Source organism: Mastomys coucha, chromosome X, assembly GCF_008632895.1.
Source record: "Mastomys coucha isolate ucsf_1 chromosome X, UCSF_Mcou_1, whole genome shotgun sequence".
NCBI classification, from domain to species: domain Eukaryota; kingdom Metazoa; phylum Chordata; class Mammalia; order Rodentia; family Muridae; genus Mastomys; species Mastomys coucha.
In genome coordinates, this window is record NC_045030.1 from 153,947,000 (window position 1) to 153,959,849 (window position 12,850).

The window sequence follows — 12,850 nt, forward strand, 5'->3', positions numbered from 1 at the left end:
CCCCCCCCCCCCGCCTCCTCCTCCCTGTCTGTAATGTTTAAGTTCTCTTCTGGCCTTACCCATGCTCTCACCTCAGCCATACTTGTGTTTAGGGTGTGTGTGTGCATGCACACACATAGTTTTGGACATGGAACCAAGGTCCTCACACATTCTAAGCAAACATTCCATCCCTGAGCTTCACATACCCCTCATCTCTGACTTGTGGTGGTTTTAGTAAAGGTTAACGCAATGGTTCTCAGCCTGTGTGTTGCAACCTCTTTGGGGGTTCAACTGACCCTTTCATGGGAGTCACCTATAGCTATCTGTATATCAGATATTTATATTATTCCTAACAGGAGCAAAATTATGAAGTAACAATGAAAAAAAATATGGTTCACAGCATGAGGAACTGTATGAAATGGTTGCAGCATTAGGGAGGTTTATCACTGGGTTAAGGGTTTTCAGTTAATGGTGGAGGTATTTTCCAACTCTAAGTTTGAGAAAATTCTAGAAAAGTTTAGATATTCCTGAACTAAACTTTATTTTCTATCTCATGCTCTTAGATCTTGGCTTGTCAAACTCGTCAATACAGTGTGGGTGAGGTGTGCTTCCCTTATCAACTCCTAAGAGTTTGTAGAATCTTTAAAAGCCCTGGTTCTACCCACTTGTTGATTGTTTTGCAGTGCTGAGGATGGAGCTCAGGGATTTGAGCATGCTAGACAGGCATCCATCACTGACCCCATTCCCAGCCCAGATGCTTTTTTATTGAGTGTTGAACTCCTGCTCCTCCCAGCCCAGGCTAACCACCACTTTCTACCCTCCTGTCCCAGCTGAGCATGTGGCCCTAGCTCAAGTGGAGGCCCAGGAAATGTTCTAATTGCAGAGGCGAGTCTGAATCTGCCTCCCAAAACCAGAAGGAGAAAATCAGCTGAGTCACTGATGAGTGTGGCTGTAATTACTTTTATTTGTAGCTAATTGTTGCCTTATTTAAATGGCAGTAATGAGCCCAGCAGAATAACCCAGCCTAACTGCCTTTTCAAAATAAGATCTGTTGAAGTCAAAATGAGTTCTGAGAGAAGAATCCCACCTCCCGCCCTGCTAGTGTGCTTAATATTTGGATTTTTATTTTTAAACCTTTAAATTTGATGTTGCACATTGTGAAATGAAAGTGCCAAATAGTCCAAACCAAAACATATGTAAAGGTGTGTGTTAGCTTTGGCCCAACATGAGGAATCAGAGGGCAAGTCAGTCAGTGGGGCGTCCACACATGATCTCTGGCCCTGAGGGTCAACCGCTCTGCAGCACTTGTATTGTGGAGTCTAGAGAAGTATAGCCTTCCATAAGGAAATGGAAAGAAGATATCACCCTGGAACCATGGTCAACGAGTTCAAGCTGAAGGCTACCTACCATAGCCTAGCCTTAGAAGAAAACTCGAGACCAACAACAAGACAGCAGAAATCAGGATTGAAAAGCATAGGCAGAGAACCAGAAACCAGTGAACCCCACTTCTAAGCATGAATTCTTAGTTGACTTTCTAACTTTGCTTCCTGATCCTTCCTTTCTCATTATATATGTATGGCACTCTCTGTGGTATTTATCCTCTGGGTAGGTGATAGTCACTTTTCTGTGGCACTACTGAAGTAAAGCAGGCCCTCAGACATTAGCTCCTGCCCCAGGTTGTCCTTCCTACCCACCTCCCTTTCTCTGAGACCACCTCTTCAAGTACTCTAAGAGCTTGCCTCCCTTAGATAGGCTTTTCATACCTGGCTGGTGACCTCTGAGGAAGTGGCCTTCAGGATGACAGCTGAGCATTCATCACAAGCGACAGGGACTCTCAGGCTCAGGCATTTCTGTGTCTTCACCAAGTGAATGGCTGTAGACAGCTCCCCCAGGGAGGTTATGTCCCTATTATGTAGATCAACTGGGACAACAGGTGGTGCTAGCATAGGGCACAGGCAGTCTGAATCTAGGTGCTGTCGTAGCTGCTCTTGAGCTTGGCTCCAACAGCCTAATGGCAAAGCCCACACTTGTACCTGTTTGGTCTCTGTCCTGTGAGCTCAAGGTCCCCTGGTGTTATACTACTTCTTAGATCTTGGGAAGAATTAAGCTACCAAGAAAGCATGAAACATTAAATCCAACATCAAGTAGCTGACAAAGAGAAGTCAAGCTATGCCCTTTGCTGGGTGACATGTGGAGGGAGATTCTGACAAATTTGCTTATCTGACCTTCAAAGTGGCCAGCTTTTCTCTGGGGTATCTGCTACTGAAGGCCATATGGTGTCTGTTTTACAGAGGTCCAGCACTCCATCCTCCCCAACAGGCACATCATCTACAGACTCTGGAGGACACCATCTGGGCTGGGGAGAGCAGCAGGGCCAGTGGCTGCGCCGGAGAAGGTTGGATGGGGCCATCAACAGGGTCCCCGTGGGATTCTACCAGAAAGTGTGGAAGATCCTTCAGAAGGTGAGGTGGATGCTGAGGAGACATAGACTCGGGAAAATGAGTCTGACCCTGTCTACCTTCAGGAGGCACAATGGCTATACCAAGTACCAGGCAGCAGATGGCTATAGAACATGCAGCTCCAACCTTGAATGGCTCAGCCTAGAGCAAGGTCTCTCTGCCTGGCACTGTGGCATCTAAGGCTAGGTGGCTCTACTATAGTATTGTCTTGTGCACTGTTGTATAGGAAGTAGTGTCTACCTACTGGTTGTCAGTAGCATCTCCTCTCCCAGACATGACACCAAAAATAACTTCAAACATTACCAAAAGGCCCTGCAAGGAATGACAAAATAGCATCCGTGACTGTGTGGAACCAACTTTGACATAGTTTAGGATCATAGAAAATTAAAGATAGACAAAAACCAGAAAAGGCAGGGAAGAGTTTGAACAAAAATGCCACAGAGGACCTGCAGCATTAACTGGATCTGGATTGGCTAGCTACCAAACTGACAGCTACTCAAGCTGTCAGCTTGAGGCTGACAGACATGCTATCTGAATCATTCAGGAACAGGATGGATCCCCTTCTACCTGCTAAGTGTTCAGGGGTACAAAGAAACAAAATATTATAGCCTGGCCCCAGAAGCCATGTACCCTGAAGATACACACTCGGCTGGAAGCTAGAGACTCTAGAGCCCGCATCCCTTAACCAGCTGACCACTGCTCCCATAGCAGTGCAATGGGGCTATGCCTCCCATCTGCCTAGGGACTGTTAACATTTTATTGGAGTTTATAGTTTAAAACTGACAGGAAGTGACACATCCACAGACTGTAATGCACCACACACCTGAGTGCAGGAGGGCCTGTCTAAAACACCTGCTGCTAAAGTGGGGGTAGCGTGGGAAGGCAGGGCCACTTTGTTCTCAACACCCCACAATCCATCTTCTCCCACATTCATACTCCAGAGTATTCACAACACTCCCAAGGCTCCACCAGGGCTTGTCCTGCCTCCCCATGGAGGGACAGTGTGCTTCATTTAAAAGCTTTGCAAAGCAAGACACATTTCTTTTTTCTCTGAACCATTCCTTTTTAGCTAGTTTTACAGTAGAAAAGAACTGCAGTAATCCCGAATGAGATCATACTCCAGCTCCTTTGTGAAGTCACAGCCCCTTGTCTTCTTTCTGCAGCAGGTGTTCAGGGCCTATGCTCTGTGGACCAAGGCCTTGCTCAAGACAGCTGCCCGTAGAGGCCCCAGGTCTACCCTTCTAGACTTTTGTGCAGAGCTCTTGAACTAGCCAGCATGAAGGCAGAGCAGCTGCTGCCAACTGGAGGGTAAAAGGTGGCCAGTTAGAAGAGGCCCAACAATTCCTCGAAAATTTCCTCAGTCTTTCTGGGGCCCAATACCAAGATGCTTTTATTATGAAAAAGCAGTATTTTATATTGTACCCTGTTGGTATTTATATACATGGGTATGCGTGTATGTGCATGTGCTCCAGCCTTTTGTGATTGGTGCTTATTTTAGAAATCTCGAAAATAGACGGCTGCAGAGGCACAGGAGCATTACTTCACCAATGGGAGCCATGAAAATCTCCCTTCATTATGGTACCAAAGGGGGTCTGGCAGGCACCAGGGTCCAGTTGCCAAGTACAGTGTAGAGCCTCTTGGGAAGAGGACGCAGCAGCTCCCTAGGACACTGTTCCTGCACCAGTCTGAAAGATGCCTGCTGGTTTCCCTAGAATTGTTCCATTGAAAACACAGCCTGTGGGCAGTGAGAACAACGCTCTAAAAATAACTCTGACAGTCTGGCATGTTCCAACCCTCGTGCAGATTTCCAGGGCAAGGAAAGTTGTGTGTGCATATGTGTGAGTGTGTGAGCAAGCACACACTTGTGGTGGTCTGGAATCTGATTAAAATGTCTGTGTTCTGCTTCTAGTGCCACGGTCTTTCCATCGATGGTTTTGTCCTCCCATCTTCAACAACCCAAGAGGTAAAGTGAGAAGACCCAAATAGCAGCCCAGCCGTGGGCTCGCCTCATGGCTAATTCTACATATGCCTTTCAGGATTATTCTATGGAACTAGACTATCTGTAGGTCTGATCACTTTAACTGTCTCGCCCTCAGATTGTGCAAAATTCCTTTCTTGTTACCTTTTCCCTCTCATTCCAAATGAGCAATAGCATTTATAAACTCTCTGGGCCCTTAAAACCCCACCCAAACCCTGTCACGCATATGCACGAGAACCACTCAGGGCCCCTTCAAGCACAAGCAGACTTTCCTTTGCTTTTATTTGCCCTCCGTGCATTCTGGGCTATCTTTAGCCTTTCAAGCATGAGGCACCACACCAGGCACTTCCAGGCTGTCTTTTAAAAAACAGATTTTGTTTTCTTCCTTTCTTTTTTTTTTCTTTTTATCATCTTTTCTTTTCTTTCTTTTTTTTTTTTAATTTTACCCTGCCCAAGGTACCATTCTTTATACCACGGAGAATTTCTTTAAGAAATAAGAAATTGCCCCTGCTCCCTAAAAGTCACAGTCAAAAGACAGACAAAAGGAGCTAGAACAAGCTCAACTGGCCCTCAGGGAAAAGCAGTCACCCTCTGCTCTAGAGGGCTGCTGCTATAAAATCAAGGCAGTGTCTAGGAGGAAGACAGCCTTTGAGCTTAGCTCCAATAGTGGTAGGGCAGCATTGATGATAGGGCTCCATCTGGCCCATCTTTCACACTGGCAACCTGCTGATCATTTGTTAGATGACCCCTTGTGAGATCAAGTTTGCCGTCCATGTGGAGTCAGTGCTCAACCGTGTGTCCCAGCCCGAATATCGGCAGCTACTGGTAGAAGCTATCATGGTACTGACTCTGCTCTCAGATACGGAAATGGACAGTATCGGGGGCATCATCCATGTGGATCAGATAGTGCAGCTGGCCAATCAGCTGTTCCTGCAGGACCAGGTGGGTATGACTGGGCCAAAGGCGGGGTAGTCAGTTTGGTTGCTATTTCTCCCTGTACATGCTGGAGACCATGTCTAATTGGAAGGCATATACTCAAACCAAGAAAATGTCATCACAGATGGTAAAAAAAAAAAAAAAAAAAAAAAAGTCAACCATTTGGTTAGGAAATGGCAAAGTTGGCCAGTTGGGAAATCTAACAACCTTTAGGGAAGGTGGTCTTTATTGCTGTAGGTTTTATTCCAGACACTACATACCTGACTCTTGGTAAACTACTTACCCTGTACACAAAATTGAGTCAGACAATAAAGCTGTCATCTCCAAGAATCAGTACTGAGCAGCAAAAGGAGGCCTGTGAAAACACAGTATCCACAGTGGATACTTTACCATGCATTCTGTGTCATTGTCATCATGTCACTGCCTTGTGGTTCCCACCATGTGGCCTAGCCTTCAGCTCCCAGCCCCGCCTGTAGCCCAGCAGACCACCTCCAACATGCAGACTCCTTTGGGAAGGAAAAAAGTAGATTCCACTCATTTTTTCTCCTGCTTTTTTTGGCTGCAGGTGTCATTTGGAACCACAGACATCCTGGAAAAGGATCAAGCCACAGGAATCTGCCACCTCTTTTATGACAGTGCTCCTAGTGGGGCTTATGGTACAATGACCTACTTAACGAAAGCAGTGGCTTCTCATTTGCAGGAACTGCTGCCCAGTTCCGGCTGCCAGATGCAGTAGGGCCTTACCCATAAACGTGTCCACCCTTTGAATCTGTCATTTGTAGCCTCATTGGGAACTTTCTTCTGCCTTCCCTCTGGAGCCCCTGTTCTGTCACAAAAGCATGTCCCACCAGAAAGCTTCACAGGGAGAGATGACAGCGCTTGGGCTGAAAGCAGGATGTGTTTAAGCCACAGATAATGCTGATGAATCCACTGCTCCCCTGAGAAGCACCCTGGGATCATTTTCTAGGTTCATTTCACTGGAACATTTGTCACAGCATCTGCTCTCATGGACTCCAAAAAGGAACTGGAAATTGGTCTCTTCTGAGTGCAGAGTGAACTGAGAAGCAGCTTAAATTGACTCTCACCAAGAGTTACAGAAATAGGTTCGATGAACTAGTGACACATCTTGAAGGTGGAAAGATCCTTCCAGCAACAATAGCTAGACAGGCAGACCCTGACAGGAGCACATCTTAACAGAATGAGGTCTGTCTGAACCAAGCTGTTTACCAAACAGAATAAGTCTGTCTTTCTGGGATTTTTTTTTAACATCCCAGTCTGCTCTGGTCATGTCATTCTTCATTGCCAAAATAGACTAACTATGGCTTATAGTCTTCAGAGGAGCTTGTCCTGGCTGTTCGTACTTAAGGGCGTCTCCTCTTACCTTAAGAAAATCCCTTATCTTCCAGAACCCAGGAAACAACAACAGAAAAAGTATCTGACTTTTCTGAGAGGCAGACAAAGCCTTGATTTAGGATTGTAACAGGTAGGGAGTCCCATGGAAAGGCTTGTGTCCCTGCTCCCCCTGAGAGCACTGTCATACATGCTCAGAGCATGAGTCAGCATTTGCCTTAGAAATGAGTTGTGTGTTCCTGCAGAAACAATGCTCCCTTTTTTATAGAAGCACTCACAGATGGCTATGGTCAAGGCACTGTGGCAGAGAAGGCTCAGGCCTGTCAAGGTCTGCTAAATCTTTCACCATTGTCCTGGTGAATAGAATTTCTTTTTAAGCCTTGTCTTCCCATGTTAGGATAGAGATGAACAAATAAAAGAATAGTTTCTGTAAATAATCATCCCTGAAAGACAACATCACTGATGCCCAAGTATCATGTTCCCATTTGGTTGTGATAGGTTACAATTTGCAGTGACTTTTCACCTCTGAAATGGAAACAAGACTGTTCCCTCACTTCTCAAAGTGTATGTGGAGATGAAAGGAGGATAGTGCTTGGAGGTGTCCGTAGCCCTCAGAGTGCAGATGCAGGGGATGGCACTTTGTTTTCAAAGCAGAAGATGGCAGGGAGCCATGGTGGTCCTCAGCATTTCTAGGCATTTTTTAAAAATGTATTTCTCTGTTTCTGTGTATGCATGCACATACATGTGTGTGTGTGTGTGTGTGTGTGTGTGTGTGTGTGTGTCTGTGTGTTGTATAGGACTACCTGTTTAGGGTCCCTGTGGAACCCAGAAGGAAGCATCAGATCCCCAGGAGCTGGAGCTATTGCCAGTTTTGAGCAGCATGAGAGAAGTTCTAGAAGAACTAGAGTCCTTCAGATTGAGGCCAGGGCTGACTCCAAACGCTTAGCCTGCCAGTGATGTGGCTGTGATGTGAGAATCGGCAGCTGCTGGTTTGGGCTGAAGATGAGACTCTGGCCAAGGAGATGAGCCACGAAAAGCAATTCGCTGCAGCTTCCCAGCCATTCTTTGAAATCTCTTTCAAATGAAGTCCTGAAATAGGACTGCATTTCCACAGGCAGCAAGCTGCCAGCTTCAAAGGAGAAGAGCAGGCTTCTGAGACTATCCCTTTAGTGAGCAACCGAAGCCATGCCCAAGACAGGCAGATGTTTGAGAGGATGGCAACAAGCCCACCCTTGCCTAGAGGTACTAGTAGGGAGAAGGCCTCACAAGCCCTGTGGCCTTGGTCTTGGTTGACTGTTCCCCAACCCCCAGGGGCATGGTAAGGAGACATTGTCCTATTTTCTCTCCCATAGCTGGAAAGCCAGTTGTTTGGTTTTTGGGTTTTTTTGGGGTTTTATTTTTGTTTTTTTTGTTTTTTTTTTTAAAAACCTTTGCAGGGTACTATAATGTAGTCTCAGAGAACAGACACATCTTGGAATCCAGGAGTTGATACTTCTTTTACCATATTAAGCTGAAAGGCAGCAGGCTGCCCTAAGGTCTGTCTTATGGTTTTACCATTAAGTTTACCATCCTAGCGCTGACACCAGTACTTGATGTTGGGCAAGCAAATTGACCTCTGTGTGCCTTAGTTTACCCATCTGGAAAGAAGAGTAAGAAGCCTCCTGACTGGTATAGAGCCTTCCTTTGGCAGGTAGGTAGGTGACCAGATATACCCTAGGACAACACCAGACCAGCTGATATGAAGTAAAAATGTGCCAGGTTACTCCACCAGTCTCCTCACAGGTAGTGGTTGGCAGACCTCAGCTTCCCAGATAGAAAGAATCCAAGTGTGTCTGCTGGAACAAAAGGAGAGCCCACCAATCAGGAGCTAAGAGAAACACTCTGCCAGATGACTGATGCTATTTATTTCTGGACAAGATGACAAGAGGCTTGGCCTCTCTTTCTATCAATTACAGTGGAGTCATCTCTGTTCTGTTGACTTGTGCACAAGTCTGCCAAGTCACCTTTGCCTTTTTGCTTCCCTGTTGTCAAAGGGGACAGCAGTCTCCCATCTCTGTGTGTGTGCCACTCTCTTTCAAGGTGACTTCGGCTTTTGAAGTCCCTGCCATATGCTGTGTGTAGCTCTGTACTTTGCAGGGTCAAAGAACATCGTGTTCCCAGAATTCCTTCTGTTCCCATACATAGCCATTGGTAGTTCTGCCTGTGAAGAAAGAAAGCAGTACTTGGCCCTCTCAGAGCCTCGTACTCTTCATCTGTCCATCAGAAAGTCACTTAGGAAAAGCCATAACCTTGAGTCACTGAGTGAATTACCAGAGGAATGAAAAGACCAGATATTAAGACTGATCTCCAATTTTATGCTGTGTGCCTGACTGATATTAGAGAAAATTCCATCAGAAAATTGTTTTTTTTTTTAAAGAGAGTATATGTGCAAATTTAAGGGATTATAATGCTTCTAAGGAACTGGAATCAAGAGAAGCAATGAACTCTGAACTTGTGTGACTTTCCCCTTGCCTTACCACAGTACATAACTCTTCTGAAAAGAATGAACAAACGAATCCAAAGGCATTTGCAGCATGCCTTCTATAGCCAGGCTTCACTAAGTAAGCACATGGGAGCTTGGGCATGCACAGTGGCAGATAACAAGCAGCCTGCTCATTTCTGAAGCCCTAGGAGGAAAGGACATTGACCAGGCTGCTGATGGAGAGTTCTTCATGCTGTTCTGTTTACATCTCAGTTCTAAATCTGGTGGCTGCTGAAGCCTTCCACCTCCAGCTAGTGCTGGTGAGGTGCCAAGCTTTTGAAAGTACAGGCTTCAGGTTGACTAAGCTGTGTCTTCACTGAGCACAAGTGATAACTGATTTCATAGCTTTTAAAATGCAGGGGTTTGGTACAGAGTTGTGCATTACACTTGTACACACTTTAGAGGCTACAGGAAGACACTGGGTATCCTGGTCTATCACCACCTCACTCCCTTGAAACAGCGTCTCCCTGACTCTGGACTTAAGCTAGAAGCCAGCAGGCCAGTCTCTATTCTCCTATGTGCCCCCACTTGTGTGCATCCATGTGTGTAGATGATGCTGGAGTTATGGGCACATGTGTGGCGACACGTGACCTTTTATATGAGTTTTGGGAGTTTAAACTTAGGTCCTTCTGCTTGTGTAGCAATCATTCTTACATGCTGGACCCTAGCCTCACATCTCCTTTTTGAAGGATCTTCCCAGCAACCAGTTCTGGATGGACTTGCCAAGGAAAAATATCAGTAATTGGCTCTAGACTCTCATTGCTGTCATGTCACTTTTGACCAAATATTGCAGTGCTTGTTTGCAAGTAAGTCAAATAAACTCTAGCTGGATAAATATGGAAGATATTCCATAAAGAAGATTGAATAAGTCACATATCAGAACCAAGTGTCTAGATTGCTCCCAGCCTCACAGATGCTCCTGATGCAGGATTCTGCCACCTAAGCCATCACCTCTGCCTTTCTGGAAACATAATGTAGGGACTGCCACTTGTCACTAGCAGGGACTGCAGACAGTCACTAGCTACCAGTGCAAGGTCTTAGGCAAGAATACAGTAGCAGCTGGAGGCAGAGGCCGTTAGCCTTCTCCAGTTGAGGTGGACTCAATCTCACTATGTATGGATAGTGAATAGGGTTGAAAGCAAGCATCCTAAACAAATATTATTCCAGCCAGGCGTTTAGCTTTTGTTCCTTTGTCCAGAAAAGAAGGGCTTGTTTTCTCCCTCTCCCGGGTGTCTGATCCAGATAACTTGGCCATCAAAGTCTTGTAGCAGGAGTGAAGGGAACACATGGGTCTATCACCCCTGACTGGAGGCAGGTCAGTTGTATGTTTATTCTCTTTGGAAGTGCAGCTGTTGAGCCATAGTTGTCAGATCGCCACTGGTGTCCAGGGACAGCCCCGCCCTGCCCCACCACACAGTCTTCAGCTTCCAAGGAGCTGTCATAAATCAGTCCAGCAAAGCCTGGGGGAGTTGCTGATGGGCCACACATTCTTCGTGACCACAAACCCAGCCCCATTAGGCTCTTTGGACCCTGAGTGACAGCCCATCTGGAACAAGATGCAAATGATTGTCACATCGTTCCTTCTAAGCCCCTAGCCAGCTGGGGGATTTAAAAATAAAGAATTGGAACAGAATCATGGTATAAGCCTCTCTCCTGACAGTGTGAATAATTTTCCCCAGCTGTCACCAGGACCTGCTCCTGCATTCTTGTGAGCATGGGAGGCCCTCCCCTAGGCTAGAGGGAGGCACAGGCATCTAGAGGAGGCTTCCCCCTCCCCCAGCTCCCTCTCCTCGTCCTCTGGAGAGGGAGGCAAGAACTCCCCTGCATTTCTTTCCTCATTAAGCACAAGCTGCTGAGCTACATTGCAGGCAGGCTGGGAGGCTTGGGGAGGAGCTCTGAGTGGCCCTGAGTGGGCCCTGTGACCCAGAAGGATTGGGCTCTTGGGGCCCAAATCTCTCCTTTTCCTGCCCAGGGCCTGGGACTCATGGAAGACTTGGCTCTGCTGATTGCAGTTGGTAGGGGGTTCCACCAGCTGGCCATCAGCTTGGTATTGGCAGCACACATGTATGCTGGTGCCAGAATGGACAGACTGGAGTTCAGAGGCCCTGTGTCTAGTAAAGACACAAACTAGTCATCAGTATGAGAGGGGTCATGGGGGTGGGGCTAAAGGGAGTCGGTGTTTGGGCACTCCATCAGTGCAAACAATGCTAGAACTACACAGTGTGAGCCTATGAAGGGTCTGTGAAGAGCAGAAGAAAGAGGAACAGAAGCTGTGAGGCAGTCTGGTAGGTGCCAGCCTGGGGCGAAAGAGATGCACAAGTTTATCAAGGTGAAGCACAGCCTATACCCTCTATCACTGCCAACATCCCACTCCTGGGCACAGACCAGGGTAACCATGTTTGCTCAGCAATGCGAAAGAACCACTGGTAATGCTAGGAAGACTTACATGGTATCATGTATGCCACTTCCTCCAAACCCTCCCCCATAGGATGGGCACAGCTCCCTGCAAGAGAAAGATTAGTAAAGCACCTACAGCAAGATGGGACTCTAGAGCCTACAGATAGTACAGCTGGGTGAGGTCAGGCCTGTCTCCTGTAGTGTAACCAAGGGCTAAGGAGCCAATCCCATCTCCACCCTAGGAAATGAAGGAATAAGTAATTAGATGTGTTGGGGTGGCACAAGCCACATGAGGATAAAGCATAAATGCAGGGTCAAGGTTTGTTGGGGGGGTGGGAGGTGGGGGAGAGGCTCTCTATTGAGGCAGGCAATGGGTGGGGAAAGAGTGTTAGAGCATACAGCCAGTGCAAAGGTCCTGAGGCAGAAGAACACCTAAAATGTTCAAGGAAGTCAGGGGTAGGGGAGCATCCACTTTGTTTTTGTCACAACTCACTGGGAAATTTTGAGGAGAGACATGACATGACTGTTCCAAATGCTTCCCTGAGAGATTTGCTTTAAGGAGAATCAGGGCAATGAGGCTAACTAGAGACAGAAGGGAAAAGAGGTCTGCTTTATACAACACCGGGAGGGATTATGTCCATGAGACGGTAAGGAAGGGGCAAGTGCCCAATGTGGTTGAACTTCACCAAGTGTGAGGTGCCCACAGTTTCTAGGAGCAGTTGCTCTGGCTTGGATGCCGTTTTGGGTAAGATTGTGACAACTGGAAATGGCAGTGAGTAGATGAAACTACAGTAGGTGGAGCCTTTCCAAAGTGCTTCATCTTTCTTGATCAGGCCTAAGGACCCCAGTGCTCCTTAGAACCTTTCCAAGCAAACATACCCACACATGTACACACATGCTTTCATACACACAGGTATATAGACACATGCCCAGTCTGTACCCCACAGGTAGGGCTGCAGTTGCTATACAGTAGAAACAGCAAAGGATAGAGTGACTGGGAACCATCACTGGGACACCATAAACTTGTTTCCATCTGCCCTTTCTAGGGGTTTTCCTGTTACACCCAGCTGATAGCCTTCAGATCTCTGATGTCCCCAAGCACCTGTGGGTCCTTCAAGTAAGGAAGTTACAAGCTTTGCAGCTGAGGTCTTCGAAAGTTGTAAAGGTTTTGCATTCTGCAAGTTGTTCAAGGGCTGCTTCTCCTGCACTTAAAATAGATGTGCTGGGCTG

At 46.8% G+C, this 12,850-nt stretch overlaps 1 protein-coding gene across 4 annotated transcripts in view; it reads left to right on the top strand.

Annotated features, from left to right (window-relative positions):
• The window catches only part of Phka2 (phosphorylase kinase regulatory subunit alpha 2), an 87,549-nt gene extending 80,857 nt beyond the window's left edge, over positions 1-6,692 (top strand). For 2 of the 4 annotated variants that reach the window (XM_031370363.1, XM_031370372.1), the window contains 4 exons: positions 2,271-2,441; positions 4,348-4,401; positions 5,158-5,358; positions 5,918-6,088. In XM_031370363.1, the coding sequence (XP_031226223.1) occupies positions 2,271-2,441; positions 4,348-4,401; positions 5,158-5,358; positions 5,918-6,088 (597 nt within the window). Of the gene's footprint in view, positions 1-2,269; positions 2,442-4,347; positions 4,402-5,157; positions 5,359-5,917 lie in introns of all 4 variants that reach the window. The other 2 variants (XM_031370341.1, XM_031370352.1) reach the window with 2 other exon arrangements.
• The last annotated feature ends 6,158 nt before the right edge of the window (positions 6,693-12,850 follow it).